Source organism: Ambystoma mexicanum, chromosome 12, assembly GCF_040938575.1.
Source record: "Ambystoma mexicanum isolate Mex_15411 chromosome 12, UKY_AmexF1_1, whole genome shotgun sequence".
NCBI classification, from domain to species: Eukaryota; Metazoa; Chordata; class Amphibia; order Caudata; family Ambystomatidae; genus Ambystoma; species Ambystoma mexicanum.
The window spans coordinates 1224578051-1224595995 of record NC_090936.1 but is presented as its reverse complement, the minus strand read 5'-3'; the positions used below and the strand labels follow the sequence as shown (position 1 = coordinate 1224595995).

At 44.4% G+C, this 17945-nt stretch overlaps 1 protein-coding gene across 5 annotated transcripts in view; it reads right to left on the bottom strand.

The window, feature by feature from the left end:
• CHPT1 (choline phosphotransferase 1) overlaps positions 1-17945 on the bottom strand; it is a 759006-nt gene that overhangs the window by 501341 nt on the left and 239720 nt on the right. For all 5 annotated transcript variants that reach the window (XR_011281925.1, XR_011281924.1, XM_069629892.1 and 2 more), the window contains exon 3: positions 10552-10693. Coding sequence is in view for 3 of the 5 variants with exons in the window: in XM_069629892.1 (XP_069485993.1) it covers positions 10552-10693 (142 nt within the window). In the remaining 2 variants the exon portion in view is untranslated. The remainder of the gene's footprint in view (positions 1-10551; positions 10694-17945) is intronic.

The window sequence follows — 17945 nt, the reverse complement described above, 5'->3', positions numbered from 1 at the left end:
GATTATTAAAGCTCCTTTATTCAGGGTTGTGGCCTCCTAATTCACACCTGGATCTTGACTATAGCCCCCAGTTGCCTTAACTCCCACTGCTTCAGAAATCTACGGTGTGTGCAGGCCTCTTCTCTCAACCTGTACTTTCATCCTTGCTCCTCCTTAGTTCTGGCTTCACTTTGTCAGTATGTGCCTCTGGTTGGTTCTTTGGGCTTGGCCAAGGTAAGTTCCTCTTGCTTTAATTGTCCGGTTCAGACATACTGGTATCTGCATGCATGGATAGAGATTTTCGGGGCTGAGGAATAAACTTGCTCTCCAATGACAGTGATGCATCTGTTCAAACATTGTGGCAGCAATCAATCACTTGCCGCTGCCACATTCAAACTTCACAGATTTGTTCAAAGGCTTTGGGTTGGGACGTGTATTCTCAGTCGAAGTCCCTGATACCTTTTCATAAAAGTCTCATCACTGGCCCAGGTTCAGGTCTTAGCCAGAGAATGTCACACAAGACTACATCTGCCTCACCCATTTTGTCCATGGGGGCTCAATTCTATGCTTACAACCATTAGATAAACATTTACTAGGTTTCCCATTCACCAACATGTGGGCCATGAGGTACTGGATTTTAAAAGGGTGCTGGGTGGACAAACCACTATTGGGAAATCTGCAATCAACCTGTAGGGCACTCGCGCTCAGTCGTGCGAGAGTACTCACTACGGACATAACAGGGGGATTAGCATCCCCAGGAGAACATCAACCATAATTGCCTCATCATGATGGAGGCAATTATGGTTGGAAAAGGTGAGTAAACAGTCAGAAAAAATGCTCAAAACCACAAGAGTTTACAAAACAGAATAGCCAGAGAATGGTGCCATAGGGGGCCAGTGCAGTGAGATCAGGCAAGGTACAAACCTGGTCTGATTGCACTCCACTGGTTCTCTCTAGCACAGACTAGAATAAAAAAAAAACATTATGGGTCAGTGATACTTTGATGAATAATCCTGATAAGATCAAAAGAAAACTGTACTCGCTAGGCTGGTTCAATACTGAAGATGAAAGACGTAAATACAAGGGATATGGCAAATTATAGGAGCTCAGTCAAAGACTGTACTCCATCCCAAATTATCTGAAAATATTCCCACATTGGTTTTTCCGAGACCAGTTCTATGATTCAGACTAAATTTGATTCAAACCAAAGAAACCACCTGGTGTAAAACTCTAAAAGCAAGCCCTCAGCCATGTCGTTTATGTGAAGAAGAAAATTCCATTGAAAACATATGACATTTGTTGATGGATTGCACAGTCTTTGAGAGCCAGAGATCAGTCAAAATGTGTGAAGTCATTACAAAGTATGGCCACAGATCATAGGACATATGGTGGAAAATGTTACTAGCCAATGAGAAGACACCAATAACTTTGGCTCTAATTATCATAAAGGGACAGCTCCCAGCGGCAAACTAGATGAAATTATCCCAATTTTTATTCATGATGTAATCATTTTCAATCTTCTTTTATTCGTTGAAGTGTAAATGTGTGATTAGAGGTTGTCAAATGTATAACCATATAATCACGTTAAATAAATAAAAAATAAAAAAATGATGGGTCATCTGAATTCAAAAGCCCTGGCACTACCTCAATATTTCCAATAAGGATACCCAACAAGGGACTTCAAATCATTAATCAGCATGAAGATACACACAACCACGGCAAACTTACTGACAGGAAGGATATATCGTTTACTTGCCTCTTAACTGTTGTCCTCCAGCGTTGGCATCTTTAGTATATACACATGCTAGAATAATTTCCTGTCGGAAACCTCAGTAAACTGAGAAACATGAAGGTGTCTCACCCGCTAATCCCCGGAGTTCTGTCATCCAGGTGACCAGGTAACGGCCATCGCTATTGGATCCAGTTCCTTGGGGTGGACCAGTGGGGGAGGATCACCTGGATGGGGGGTCTTCAGGGAGTGGAAGTGGGACTCCGATGGGTGAGACGCAGTAACCCCCTCCTTATAATACCCCTTTCCCATACTACCTCATAGGATACTTAAACGCTCTAAGCCCCCCCCCTTCCTACAGGAACACTTTCTTCCATCGTGAAAGACGACGACTAACACCAGAGCCGTTTGTTTACCTGACGTATCCCAACACAAGGGTCAGGCAATTGACCAGAACTACAAACACCCAATGACCATTTCCCTTCCTTCCCCACAAGGATAAAAGGTGGAGCACGAGAGCACACATTGAGCAAGGACAAACGCATGAGGAAGCATCTATTCCAGGATGGCAGTTCAAACGGAGAAGAAAGGCAGAGAGACTGGAAAGGACAACAAGGAGGGAAGTGCCCTTGCCCTTTTGGGCCCGAGCCTGCAAAGCCTCTGTGAAAGGAATCATAAAACCGGAAACTACAGCTGATGTGTGGTGTAACAGATGTCAACGGTGTACAGGACCCTCCCGCACTGATAACCGAGGCGGGGAGACGTACTTGCTACCGTAGTACCGTCCTTGACACCAGAGACAAGGAACGACAAGGTCAGCACAGCCTGTCAGTCGGAGGGAGAACTGATACCGGACCGTGTTTAGCAAAGGTTGCCAATGGCAACTTGTTATGAAAAAAGAACATGTGTACTAATGAACTTTTAAAATCGAAGGAAAGACCAGCTACAGAATGTTCCAGCGCCACAGGGGCATCCATTCAAAAGACTCTGGGGGGTCCCCTTTTCTTGTGAATAATATAGCAACAAGATGCCGAAGTGAATGCTGACATATAGAGTTAAGGTGGTCATACGTGGGTCGTGCAAAAATCCCTTGTACAATCGAAATTCCTATACCCATTACCAAAGTTGTGACAGTGTTAAACAGGCGTGTGCACCCAGCTGAGGGAAAATGCTGTATGAACAATAAACGTGGAAAGCCTGACTGGGGACTAGAAAGCTAAGGGAAGTGAATCCTGCAAGGCATCACAAACAAGTGAACTGTGTTAAACTGGCAAATGTGAACCTGGCCGGGTGATGCCCGTGAATGAGAGCAAAACGTAACACCCTGTAAACATTGTGTCGACAAGTGTGAACCCAGATGAGGGGTGTCCACAAGGAACGGTTGTTTGAAAAGACAATAGGACTATTTAATGTTACCAGTTGCTGAGATCTTGAACGGAAGACTGTAGTGAACCCGACTGAGGGAAGGCAAGGTTACAAATAAGTTCGGAGCCTAGTGAGAGGGATCCACGGGTGAAAGGAATCACCCGACGGGAAGGTTACTGAAAGGAACTTTTTGTTTGTTGTTAATAGTACATCAGGTCCTCTTAGGCAAGACACTTGATGTAAAAGACTTGGCAACTGAAGGGCCCGATAATTTGGAACCGAACTGTAAGCTCCTGCTGTAGAAGCCCAGAAGCCCAGGAGTGTGCTGTGCTCGAGAGTCCCGCCTTGTCCCATGCTAAAAAAAAACGTGGGATGGGAGGCCCAGTTATACCATCCTGACCTATCATTTGTGAACACTTTTCTTTTCTGATGAACATTATCCCACACTATTTTGTTATTACGGTAAGGATTGACAATAGTTTTTTTTTGTATAGGCCTTCTTATTTGAGAAGACGCCACTAGGACTGCCTTATTATTATTTGATGGCCGTAGCTTGCTCCCATCTTAGAGTTTGGTTTAGAGTAGGTGTTGTTCTCACCCATTTATACAGTTTAATGAACACCCTGTTATCCCGTGTGTCTGTCTTTACTGTTGCCACCATGAGTTCCTTACAAAACACAAAAGAATAATTGTAAGAAAGAACTTGCAGTCTATTGTCCTCATTATGTCCTTTTAGTCTCTTTCACCCCAAGGCCAATGAGGGAGAGAGGTGGATCCCCCCCAATCCACCCAAGATCCATGTTAGATTTGTACATAAATAAAAGTGCATGATAGAGGCATTTAGTTAAATTCAGCTTCATGAGGAGGCGGGTGGGCCGCATTTCAATATAGGAAAGACAATGCTGGAGAAATACAATTACAGGTAATTAATAAAACCTTCTCCAGCACTAGTTCCTTAATGGAATCACATGTGAGAATAGAATTCAGAGGAGTAAAGTAAGCAAGGAGACAGAGAGAAAGGCTGCACTCGCCTTAAGCAAGCAAATGCCGCAGAACCACCAAGCTTACATCCATGTCCGCTCTGCTGCTGATGTCCACACAAGATGTCTAGTGAAGGTGTGCAGAGTTGCCCAGGTGGCCACTTTGCAGACAACCAAGGGGATGCCAGAACGAGTGACAATGGTTGTAGCCATAACTTGATTGGAGGGAGAAGTATACACCCGCCGATTGAATTTTGTGGTATACCAGCACAGCATTTAATGTAGGAGCTAATTCTGCATGAAAACCATGGCTCGGAAATAGAACAACATTTTGGAGGGACCAACAAAGGAGACGGATAGGCCAGCTGACCATCCAAGGTCTTAATTTCTGCCAAGATTACAGAGTCTGAAGCACAGCCACGGCATGCAGTGTCTTTTTGGTGACACAAGAAGGGTTGGCAAAGGTAGTCGGGATCACAACTGACAGGGCAATTGCCATGAGTTGGGTAGAAACCCTGCGTGCAAGGAAGGCACTACTTTGTTCCAGAAACCCTGGCATAAGGCTCCTCAGAGAAGAACGACTACAACTCGCCCACTCTCTGTGCCGATGTGATGGTGAGGAGAAAGCCTCCTTTGAAGAGGCCAGTTTAATGTCAGCCCTGTGCTAAGTGTTCAAATGCCAAGAATGTGCAGGGCGCGGATTTGATGGGAACTGCCGAAAGAGTACTTAAGGAATAGTATGACCACAGGATCAGAAAACAAACCTTGTGAAGGTGAGGGAAAACTCCCACATGCAAAATGTAAAAGGGTAAGGCAACACATCACGAGAGCAGAGGTGAAACGGGAGAAGCCAACAATCACGGCATCAGCAGCGAAACAGCTTCCACTTCCTAAAATAAGCCTTGCGCATGCGAGGGGCTTTAAAAACACAAGGAATCTCCTCAAGAGGATTCATTGTATCAAGGGAAAGGGAGAAAAAGTCACTGAATGCACCCCCAAAAGATCAATGCTGGTGGAAACTGGACGTAAACAAACTGCATTTCCCATGCCATGACAAACAAGTCCACTTATGGATCTCCCCAGGTTGCAATACGTGGGCATTATTTCCCATAGGTGAAAGTGTTCTGCGACGTCTGCTAAGGTGTTCTCTGTTCCAGGCAAATGCAATGCTAAACTTGAAGAAAAAGGTGATGTTATATTGCATAGGGACACACACGCGGAGCCTCCTGCGGGAGCAGTGGTGAAGAGTTGCCTGATGGTTTCCTACTTAGTACAGGGAGGTTGTGTTGTCCACCTAGACAGTGGCTCAATCAGCTGACGGAAGATAGGAATGCCAGGAATGCTGGTGGTGAGGCCCTCCAAGCGTGCACTCCATCATGACATGGAGACTTCTTATGACAAAATGTCCCGATAGGGCGGTGGAAGGGTGGTCTTTCGAACAGAGGATCCATCTTGGTCAACCACTGGGAAGACTTTTTGCTGAGGGAGTGGATGTTGTCCCATTCACCTGATGCCTAGAACCACTGGCAGGCTCTCTTCCTGGGCCGAGAGCATGCAATGCATGTAGGGTGGGGATGAGACAAAAACAAGAGGACATCAGTCCCAATACGGCCTTTAAGCCAAGTAAAAGTTTTTCTTGACCTTGGATCTGAAGAGACACGCTCAAGCTGCATAGTTACGTATATGTTTTTCTGAAGGCCTGTCTTGCCCCTTCTGTGTGTCAAAGAAGGCATCCAACAAGAGAGCCTTCTGTTGGGTGCTGTTTCTTGCCCTCGCTGACTGAGAACCTCAATTTGCAGAGTAGAGCCACTGTAGCGTTGACATTGTGTGCCATGATGTCTGTACTGGACCCCTGCACTAACCAGTTGCCCAAGTAGGGAGAAGAGGTCTGCATGCAGGTACTTAGTGAAGACTCTTAACGCTCAGCATAGGCTAAAAGAAAAGAGAAGGACATGGAACTGGCAAAGCAGCTCTCCTCTGATAAATTGGAGAACATTTTTGTGTGTGGGGAGAGTAAGGGATTTGTAAGGAGTGTCTTGAAGGTGTATTAAGGCTGTGCTGCTTTCTAGGCAATATCCAAGAGAGTGCCCAACGCAACATTTTCATTTTGAACTTGCATTGCAGATAAAGTACTTTAAGTAGCGCTGGTCCAGAATTGGCTCCCACTCTCTCTTCATTTTCTGAACCACAAAATAAAGTCAGACGTGCTCCAGTCTTGAGGGATTCTCTTGAGTAACTGATTGTACCTCTTCCAGCCACAGTAGAAGCCGGCACTCTAATTGCGATGGGATGATCTGTAGGTCTTCTGACAAATTAATGTAAATTGTCTGAGGTGAAATCTGCAGGCGGAGGGTGTGAATACGTAATTTGGAGGAGTCTAAGTGGAACTGCTTGTGTCCCTGCTTGCCCGGAGGGCATACAGATAGGAAGACCGCTGTTGGCTCTTGCCAGTGGAACTGGAAGGAAATGTCCTTGAGGCCGGCCTTCACAATGGTGTAAGCCTCAAAAACAAATTCCATGCGACGGGCAACAAGAGTGCCCTTCTCCGAGGGCGCTCATAGCTTTGGCTTAGTCTGTGCCTGTAACTTATTTTCCAAGCAGTTACTTGCTGCCAGATTTCATGTTCACGATGCAAAGTTGAACTTTTGGTGGGATCTGGTAGCTCTCATGGATACTTGCCGGCATACGACAGTCTCCTTGAGTCATGTACTGCAGACAACATTCTCTCAATTAGTATCGTTTTGGCCTCCTCCAGCTTGCCCTCCAAGAGATGTTCCAGGAGCAGAGGCACTTTTGTCCATTATACCTTATGGAAATGGTCAAGTCAACATAGCTGCACAAACAGAGAACCTGTGACCGAGACTTTCCTCCCTACCATGTCCAACTTCAGCCTTCCTTCTCCTGGGAAATGGAGTGCTGAAACGAATCTGTGTTGGCGGAACAGTACCTAGAAACACGTGTGATGGCAGAGTTGGCCTTTAGGTGGCCATGTAAACATAACTTGACAGTCTCTCTGTATTTGTATTTCTTGTCCATTCATGCAGGATATGGATGAGTCTACACTGTTGCGCTGAAACGGGTTCACATAACTCCCAAATGTCCTCCAGAATAGTGATGGTCCTCGTGGTTTCTGTTAGCGATCATGCCGTTCATACAGAAAATAATTTGTCTCCTCCTTCGCCACCTCTACCTTAAAGAGGTCCACTAGCCAGGACTTTATGTAGGGGGAACAAGATTATGTCATCAGGTGGAGACACATTGGTTGGAATATCATGAAGGCTTCTCTTGAGTGAAATCTAGTCCTCCAATTCATCCTGTACAGACTCTTCAAAGGGGGCAGTCCATTTATGGCAGGTTTGTATCCTCGACTGGGTACAAGTAAGAAGCATCTCCTGCCTCTTGATCCTCCAGGTCATTCCACAGATACACCTTCAGATCCAGAATGTTCCCTGAGAAGGTCTGGTGTTGAGCGGCACAAAGAGAAGAGTGCCGGAGCATAAAAGGTCATGTTTGCACGCTTAGGACCGGTGTAGAGCTGACCGGATGGTTTATGAAGGTCTTTGAGGTAAGCATTTTTCTTTCTACCGGATAAATAGTCCTGCTGTGAGATCATCAGAACTGCTCTCCACATCAGCAACGAGGTGTGAAGAGTGGGCCTAAAAAATAATGAAAAAGATGCCCTTTGTGTGTTTGGAACAGCACTGGTATCTGCAGCAGTAGAGCAGAAGAGGCTTGAATGAAGTAGCCAAAAGTAGAATAGCCTCCACAAAGAGTACAAAAGTAGAGAAGCTCAAGAGACCTGCGCAAGGATTCCTATGCAGCAAAGTGAAAGAATCCAACATGGGCGGAGCCTTAGTCATCTCTGTTAATGGCCCAGGTTGAAAGGGATTAAAAGAACATAACGAGATAGAGGCTGTAAATTAAGTCTTTTCTGAAGGCTATGCACTTGTGTGTTGTCACAAAGCAGAGTATGGTCAGAACAAATATACAGACACATGTTGAAACAGGTTTATTCAGTTATGTACAGTTTTGGGCTAAGTAAAATAAGCAAAATAAAATCTAAACAACAAGTTGGCTTCTCCTTGGGCTACCTGTCTGGTTCTTTAGTTTGTAAATCCTAATCTGGATTTCCTGGCCAGGATCAATCATCAGTTCACATTCCTGGTGGTGTCCCCACAAGTCTTTCTCGTCTCTTTTTTTGGCACGTTCAAGTTGTCCGCTTGTTCACTTGGGTTGACTTGGTCCTGGAGCCTGCTAGGCTTGCACACGGGTGCAAAGTGGGAAACTATAGCAATGGAGAAAACCTATTAGCCAGAGTTCTAGATCCTAGGTACCTCCCTCTCTCAGGGCCCACTCAGGCTTCGCTCTTTGACAGGCAGACAGTCTCCTTCCTAGGGAAATATCTTCTGCAACTCCTACAGTTCTCTCCTCTCAACATGGCTCAACCAGACACCTTTTCACATGCATGTTCTTCCACACATCAGGTTCACCCTGATCAGGGGCTGCGTTTGCCGGTTCACTCTTCCTCCTTCCATCCGCCTGTTCATATCTTCTCCTCTCACCCCCTAGTTTAATCTTTCTACTCCTTCTGGGTCTCTCCTCCATCTTCCTATTGCGGTCTCTTTCCAGCTTCCATGAAACACCTTTTTTCTGTTGACGGACGGCTCCAACGTCTTCCTGGTGTCTTCTTCCCACTTCGCTGTTCTCTCCCTCTTCTCCTGCACCTGATTCACTCTACCGGACTCCTCCTGGTATTCCTTCAAACCTCCTCCTGGCATCTCCTTCAAATGTATCTTTCATGCCTTCTTGATGTTCTCTTTCTCCTATGGATTACCTCCTCCAATCCCTTCTTCATGTAGATTCAATGCAGGCAGCTTCATGGGTAAAGCACTGGTTTCCGACATGAGGACAGATTGTACTTTGCAAGATGTAATCCTTAGCCTTTCATCCTTCTAAGTTCAATACATGGAGTTCCATTGAAAATGGGGTAATAAAACCTGTCATTACATTGCTTTGAGGCTGAATGAGTCTAGCATGACGCGCTCTATAATAGTGCTGCAAGAGCACAATATTTCCTTCCTCCCTGCTGGTGTTCTCTCCTGCCCCCTCGAGCCTCCTCTTGCATTTTCCACTCACCTTTCTTGTAGTATCCTTTCCATTCCGCGTCTCAGACTTCTCCTTTGGCCTCTTCTGCCCTCCTCTACCAGAGAAGGGCCCCCTAGAGATGCAGGAATAGCGCTTGTTTGCATAAGCAGACATGCAGCTGCATTTTGAGTATGCTGCAATCACTGCACTGAGTACAAATAAGGGCTCAGATGAAGGTCGGTGTCCCTTTTCCTGCTATTTCTGTGTGGTTTAAAGAGGCTCAAGTGTAACAAATGCCTGAAATGTATTATTTGGGGATGACCTGGAAGTTCAGTCTTCTGAAATGTACAAGAAACAATTCACCTGTTCTAGGAGATGTTTGCAAATGTTAAGATTTCAAAGTAACCGAAATTGAGAAAATATGCACTGGAGCAAGAAGGGTAAGACATTTCTCATTATCGAAGTCAAGATAAAAGGAGAAGACATGGACCCAACTAGAAGGTCAATTCTGGAAGAAAGTTCTAGGACTTCCCAAATCTGTGCCAATTCAACTTGTGCGATGTGAGTTGGGCCTCTCCTCATTGTCATCAACTGTTCTTTGGAAAGGATTGTGCCTTTTCAGAAAATGCCCTGCAGGTGCCTAACCAGATATTCTTGAGATGCTACGTAAAGAGATCATGGCATCTCAAAACCAAATGCTGCAGAATTGGCGAGAAAAAATGTGCTCTAAGCTGAAAGAAATCGGGAGCTCAATTCACATACTGGTCATTAATCCTATGAGAATTTAGGTCACATTAAGAGAATCTGATTGGATTTGCACCTTGATAGCGGCAAATGACAATAAATAAGTGACTCACATTGCCTGCGAATCATGCAAAATGGACGTCACTTGGGAATCCCTGAAACAATCTCCAGACAAAAAACGAAGGGATCAATTTCGCCTTAATCTCCAACCAACAAATAGGTACTTGTGAAAGCAGCATTTGTCGCTTTTGTAAGAGTGCAACGGAGGTAGAAACACTGAAGCATTGCGTCATCGCTTGCTCAGCCCTCACTGGGAGACGCACTACATGCTTCAACCATGTGTTCACTGACTTTCAAAACATGATATGGAAGCATGTTGAGCACTGCTGATTGCAGGAACTAAAAAGTCTTTGTGATCACATTGACTATATTTTTAGAGCCCTTATTTGAACTGTAAGGATCTCATTATATACGCCTGCAATCACCTTCCTTGATTGTTCGCCTTCTGCTCTAAGAAAGAACCTGAGCTCCAAGGAATACATTACAAGGGAAAAAATTGTTTCAATTATATGCAATAAAAAACAAAGATATTGAAAAGCATTTCCTCAAATCTTTTGAGAGTCTCTCCACCACCAGATCACTGAGAGCAACAAAAAGTGATCCACTTACTTCCCAAATCTGAGCGTGCCCGATACATAGGTCTGCCAATGTGCACAGTAGAACATGAACATTCCGATAAAGTTGCAGAAGAACAGCCAGTCTGGGTTGGTTCCAAGTCGGCAGGCAACGGTGGTTGCAACTGCAACAAAGACTGGAAGGCAGAACAAAATCAAACACTGGCAGAAAGAAGAAAACATGCATACTGCACTGTACAGCACTCTAGAACAAGTACTAAACAGAAGCAAAAAAGGGATAAGAACCAGGTCAACACCATGAACTAGGGGTGTACATGAAAACTGGCATTGAAGCATGGCAAAATAATACAATAAAAGACACTCTTGGTTGGACTGTGCATCAATGTAGTCAATTTATTTGAAAACTTACTCTTATGTGTGAACAAGTACAATTCCTGTATCGGGGCCAACCCATTGAACGGCGTCTGTGCTAAAAAACCCTGTGTTGCCCTCTCTACTGAACACTCTCGACACATTTTCTATGTGGGGCTTTCCAATATTAAAGTGACGCAGAGATGGACTGAACAGAAGTCGAACATTCCCACAGTGAACGTAAAATCAGTCATCGCCACTCATTTTCAAGATGACATCGGACTGTGGCACAGATATACTTCTAGAAATAGCGAAGCTGCCCATTATGGGAGATGATTTACAAAACAAAAATGCTGTCCCAACGAGGAACAGATAAACGGTCAGCCTCCATGCCCAAAGGTATGAATCTAGGTTATGAACTATGGGGCTTTAGGTGACCAATAAACTGATCTTGCAAAAAAAATGTTTAGACATTATGTGAAGTCTCTTGCGCTGGTTCCTGCAAGACACGTAATGTATTTTTCCAACATCTATATTAATGGTCTGAAAAACATGAATGACAATCAGATTTAAGAATGGTCTTCCCTCCCCTCCATGCCTCAGCCAGTTCCAGAATGTAATTCGAAGCACGCATCAAGTACAAAATAAAAGCAAGAGCAGTCTCGTAATACAACAGAGGTATGTTCACGGTTCAACATTAAACCAATTCCAAACCCTCAACATTTACAGAAAGTTACGGTTCAGTAGATCTTGTCTGAATAATTTCTGGAAGGAGGACCATTTCACACAGACTTTTCCGAGGATACCATGAAGAAAGCAAGTAATTCTTTCCATCCTTAGGATCATCCTGTTCAGCCACGTGACCTTTGTAAGTGGCACGCTTTCTGCCCATAACGAAACTGTGCCCCAGTTAAACTGTCAGTATTAGACTCCCCACCAGGGCCATATCACCACAGTGAAATGCCTCCTCTTCGGCTTCAGGGACTTCCACTTTCAGGAATGTCAGAATTCCACAGTTGCAGTAATTGAACATCAATCTGATGTTTGATCTAAATTCTAGCCAGAAGTCAAACTTGCGGGCACTGGGACCACAAAAATCATACATTCCAGTGTTCCTGCAGCCCCTCCAGCAAACATCTAAGAGGTTAGAGTTAAACTTGTGCATTTTATTTGGTGTACACTGCCATCAATACATTATTTTGCAGTGAAATTCTAGGATCTGGACACTCCTAGCAATCTTGAAAGTATTCCTCCATGTTGATTCCCAGAATGGATCATTAAGGGTCCCTTTCCCGTCCCATTTTGTAGGAATCAGCACCACAGTTTATAGGTTTGGATATATTTGTATAAAAGTCTTAAGTCAGCCCTTAAGTGGATATAGCCACTAGGAGGTTTCCTCGAGCTCTGTAGGGGTCGGATTCCTTTCATCTTCATTACCAGGCTATAACCATTCTTACAATCCAGAAGACTTAATTCTCCTTCCAATGAACAAATTCCCAAACGGGGAACATCCCCCCCCTTAATCCATCTCGTGAAAGCTTATACTTTGCATCCTGGCGTAAAAGTGGGATTTTGAAAACAGTGTCTCAAAGGAGATGGATACGATGTTCCACATCGCAGTCTGCAAGCCTTGTCCCATATTGCAAGCGTACGTTTGGTTACTGGTCAAGAAGTCTGGCAGAGATAGTACCCATCTATAAAAAAGGGTGGCAGAGAAGATCCCGAAAACAACCGCCCAATTTTACTTCTGGATATTGTGGGGAAGATATTTGGTAAGGCCATCGCAGTACGATTGCAAAACTGGTTAGATGATAACGCCATGTGACATCACAAGGCTGGTTTACAAAGGGGCAACAGTACTGTGGACCAAGCCTTCAAACGATATCTTATAATACAAAAGTACATAGTTTAAAAAATAAAACATCAGTTATATTTGTCTTTATTCGATCTGAAAACAGCCTTTAAATGCACCAGGACTAGAGCTATGGAACTCTTCAGATAGGCAAAATGTCCCCAAGTTGCTCATTGCCATGTTTGCGTATTGTAAAGTGAAATCTTTGCTACATTCGATGGGGCTTAGAGAGGCAAGTACACAGAGCATTTTAGGGTTGGAAAAGCATTAACCAAGGTTGCGTTCTTGCCCCAATTCTATTCTGCGTATTTATTAATGAATTAGCCTCAAATTGAATGGGTCTTGGCTCAGATGCTCCGATGATCAAGTCATAATGAATACCAATATTGTTATTTGCGATGCAGTCTTCAATTCCCAAACACTCTGGTGGCTACAGAAGCAGATGCATACATTCAATGAGTTATGTAAAGAAAGAGGGTTTGACCTGAATATTTATAAACCAAACAATATGGTCTGCTCTAAACATACACTTATAAACCATAGGATGTTCATTTGGAGGTTAATTGGCAGGCGATAGAGGAAGTAATAGAGGACTCTAATGCGTCATGGGCTTCTCAAGTTTCAAAAGCTAACTTCACTTTAAAACATTCATACAAATCGACTTTACAGTTTACTAGAACCGTACGTCAATAAGGCAGTATGCTCGACTTTACAAACATACAATTTACAAGCCAGACAGTTGTATAAGATAGTGAGGAGATATGGGGCTTTTTGTGTACATCTTTGAGAATTTGCTATTAAAACAGATTTTGGGGTTAAATAAATCAGCACCAAATGCACTTATACATTTAGAGTTGAACCAGGTCAACATTGTCAAAATACTGAAAATGAAACCAGTCTTTTACTGATTGAGTCTGTGGTTGGCCCCAGAACTCAGAAAATATAATGAAACACTTTACGATGGGTCTATTAAGAGGGCACGATTTACCAGCGGTGTGTCTTGTAAAGATTATGTGCCATATGCTTGCGTTCTCCCACTGATGGGAAAATCCTGAATTGACTACTGATGGCTCCAAAAAAAGAACCAAGGAAAAGCTTGAATTACAGGAACTTTTGGGAGGAATCAGGAATCGTCTCAGCTCCATTTTAATAACAAAGATCTTGGTCAGTATGAAGGATATTTAGATCGATTTACAGTGCCTCATGTTTGTTCTTTGTATACAAAATTGCAGCAAGGCATATTGCCTTTAGCCATATTAACTGGTTTTTAGAGACAAGGATCTTCCCCATGTGTCCCTATTGTCATTGTCAAGAGACCTTGCAGCACTTTCCAAATATCCATTATATGCTAATGAACTCTGTAATGTTCTTTCTGAGGGTTGTTCCTGCATTCATTCCTCATCTATGATATCCCTATACCAGCGGAGCTGTCCTCCGGATCCTTTTCTGCCGCAGGGGGCACACCACTAGGGTTTGTGCCAACACAGAAGAACTATCAATGTATCACAGGATGAGAAAGTGGGGACTTTGGTTAAGGAGATTGTTGTGAGAAACCTGAAGGGGTCTCATCCGCTAGTCCCCAGAGATCTGTCATCCAGGTGGCCAGGACACAGCCATCGTAATTGGATCCAGTTCCTGGGGGTGGACCAGTGTGGGAGGAACACCTGGATGGGGGGTCTTCGGGGAGTGGGACACCGAAGGGTGAGACGCAGTATCGCCTTCCTTATGACAGCTTTTCCCCATCCTGTCCAGTAGGATATTTAGAAACTCTACCTCCCACCCCTTTTCCAACACTAACACTTTCTCACACTATGAGCGACAACAGACTAATACCAGAGCTGTTTATCTGACATGTCCCAACACAAGGGTCAGGCAAAGTCAGGCAATTGCCCACAACTACACACACCGGACTGCCCTTTCCCCTCCCCATAGGGATAAAAGGCCGAGCACAAGAGTACACTGGGAGCATGGCCGAACTCAGAAGGAAGCAGGTATTCCAGGACAATAGTTTAAACGGAGGAGAAAGGTGCCGAGACCTCAAAGGACGTCAAGGAGGGAGTTGTCCTTGCCCTTTTCAATCCAGACCCGCGAAGCCTATGGCAAAAGAAGCATAAAACCGGGAATCACAGCTGGCGAGTGGTGTGACTGATGTCAGCTGTACATGGAACCCTCCCGCACTGATAGCCAGGCTGGAAAACGCGGTTGCCATCGTGATACCGACCATGACTCCAGCAGCAAAAGAAACGCCAACGAGTTCAGCACAGCCGGTGAGTCGGAAGAACCTGATGGGCCAGACTGTGTTAGGTTCAAGGTTGCAGTGGTAACATTAATAAGATTGAGATACAGAGTGTTTTTGTGAACTAACTGGATACCAGAGATAGAGTGGTCTGGTGCCACGTGGGCACTCATTCAAAGGTGTCTGGCTGGTACACCTCTCCTGAACAAAGATAATATGTTGAGCTAAAAGAATATTGAAACTACAAGTAACAAGATGCCATAGGGAAGGCCGGCATAAGGTGTCTAGGTGGTCATACAAGGGTCAATCCAAACCCCTTTTTCAATCGAAAGCCCTTGACACATTGCAAAAGTTGACAATTGTGAAATTGTGAACCCGACTGAGGGAATTGTGAAACTGGCGTTTGTGCCCAGCTGAGGGGAACGCTGTGTGAACTGTGATATTGTGAAGCACTCACTTGCCATAGAATAACAGTGACCCAGCAAGATGTGATTTCCCTTCAGAAGCCTCGGTTTAAATTGGCAAGTGCTTTGAGATGCTAAAGCTGAAAGAAGGATTGGAACCCAGCTGAGGGGATTCCTAGGGTGAAGAGTAATCACCCGACGTAAAGGTTACCAGAAGGAACTGTTCGTTTTGTTGTTTTTGGCATATCAGGCCCCCTGAAGCAAGAAACTTTGCATGAGAAGGGACATGGGCACAGAAGGTCCCGATATAGAGGAAAAAGAACTTTAAGCTTGTGCTGGAGAAGCCCAGGTGTGTGCTGTGCCCAAGAGTACCAACCTTGTCCCGTGCTAAAAACTCAGGGAAGGAACACCCCAGCCGTAACATCCTGACTTATTTTGTGAACACTTCTTTCTTTTCTTGTGAACATTATCCCACACTCTTTTGAAGCATAGGATTGGCAATAGGTTTTATTTAGTATGGGCCCTGCTTTACTAGACTCCACTAGGACTGTATTATTATTATTTGATGGTCGTAGCTTGCTGCCATCTTAGAATTAGGTTTAGATTAGGCTGTGTAGCATTTCGATGTGTTATAATTGTAAAGAAGGGAGGTGTGTAGTATTTCATTGTATCATTGCACTGTGTCTAATCCACGATTTCCTTCGCCATCATAAGGAATCTACTATTATGGATGGAAGGTCTGTAGTGGAATGTAGATGGTTTCGAGGAATGATGCACAGGGGAAGTCAGTTGTAGGCCTTATTTGATGTGACTGGTGGGAAAACCCATATGCTCAAATAAGCATCCCAAATATATGGAACCGTGTGCTAAGCATCATTTCAGTGGCAACGAGGATGGGATTTCCCAACAACAGCGGCCCACAGAGTATACGTTCAACTGCAATCTGGTAACCTGCTTGTTTCACTTCTCGGCACAACTGGGAGCAGGTTTGAAAGTGCCTTTTCCACAACGACTATAGAGGGACTAGACTGAATGTCTGCAGTCATTTTGTGAAATCACAGAGCATACGATCATCTTACAAGTACAACCTCCAGATGAAAGTAAGTTGCTCAAGCCTTAGTGTGAAATCGAACTGCCGAAAGTCGCAGTCAAATCCGATGCATAATTAAGCTACGGGTTCTTCAAGCAAGTGAAAAGCCACATGTAATGCCGGGAAATAACCAACTGCGCCCATATATACAGAGTTGTGCGTATATATACAGGAAGGAGCGCCTAGACATTGGAAACAATATTGTTTCATCACCTTATCAGCGTGTTGCTAACTCCTACAGAGCGCTTGGTGCTATATTGCTACTGTGCTGTCCGTAAAACAATTTTGGAAATGGTTTATTAGGAAGCGATTCAATATAACCATCAACACTCACCAGAGCGACAGGTTGCATTTTTCAAATTCTATGACAAGACAGGAGGCTCATATTATGCATTCTAATCTTTACTCTGAAACCACAGCAGCAAAGAAAAAACTTTACAAACAAAAAAAGTTGAAAACAGAACTAAACAGAGTTCAATGTCAATGCAAGGGGGAACTCCCCAATCCATCATGGAGGACAGGTCATGCCTTGCAGGAGGCCAATGAGCAGGGACCCTTCCTTATATAAGTCCATTACTCTAAACCCAACCCCTCTTTCTTTGCTGCTGAAATCCACAGCTAAGTCTACTCCTCCTAGTTGTTGCTTAGTGTGAAATTATGGAGTTTAGAGTGTTTTCTTTGAATAATATTGAAAGAGCTTTGGTGATTTATAACACTGTTCTGGAGAAATGGGCATTTCATGTGTGTTTGCATTACTTTACTGAAAGTCGCGTTCGCGCTCGAACGCTTTCCTCCAGTCCAGAGTGTTACATTGTAGCGGTGCTCCGTATGGAGCATTCCGCTCGTTAATGGTTTCTTGTTGCCTTTCTATAACGGCGTTCGCGCCTTGTTTACTTTAATTTAGTTGCAACTGGGCGGCGACGCGCGAAATGTTTTTCCCTCAAGAGAGGGTTTGTTTATTTGTTAAGCGGCGGTCTCCCCGGAGCCAGCACGCTCGTTCCCTCAGTTTTGTTTTGTGACGCGCGCTGTCTGTTCAAGAAGCTCAGCTTCTTCCGGCGCGCGTCACGGCGGTTAAGACTGGCCTTGCAGGTCAATCAGTTCACACGCGTCGCGTGTGTGTCGTTTCCATTTTATACGCTGCTCGCGTATGAAGTCAGGAGGTTACAGGCTTTGCCTGCTTTGGGACCCGGCTGGGAGGCGGCTCGCTAGGGCCTTATTGTTGTTGGTGAAGCTCTTTAGTGAGCATTTCTACAGCGTGCAGCTGTCCTCTTTATTTTTTAAGTTGAACGCCATGTTTTCGTTGTTTGGGGTTTATTTCTGTTTAATATGTTTATTAGGTTTACTTTTTATATTATGTGCATATGAGTTCAGGAAGGCTTCTGTTGCAGCACAAGCGACATAGCTCAATAAGAGGGTTGCAGGTTTACCATGCAGAAGGCCCTGGGTTCGATACCCCCATTGGCGGTATACACATATGTATGTGTGTATGTGTTTA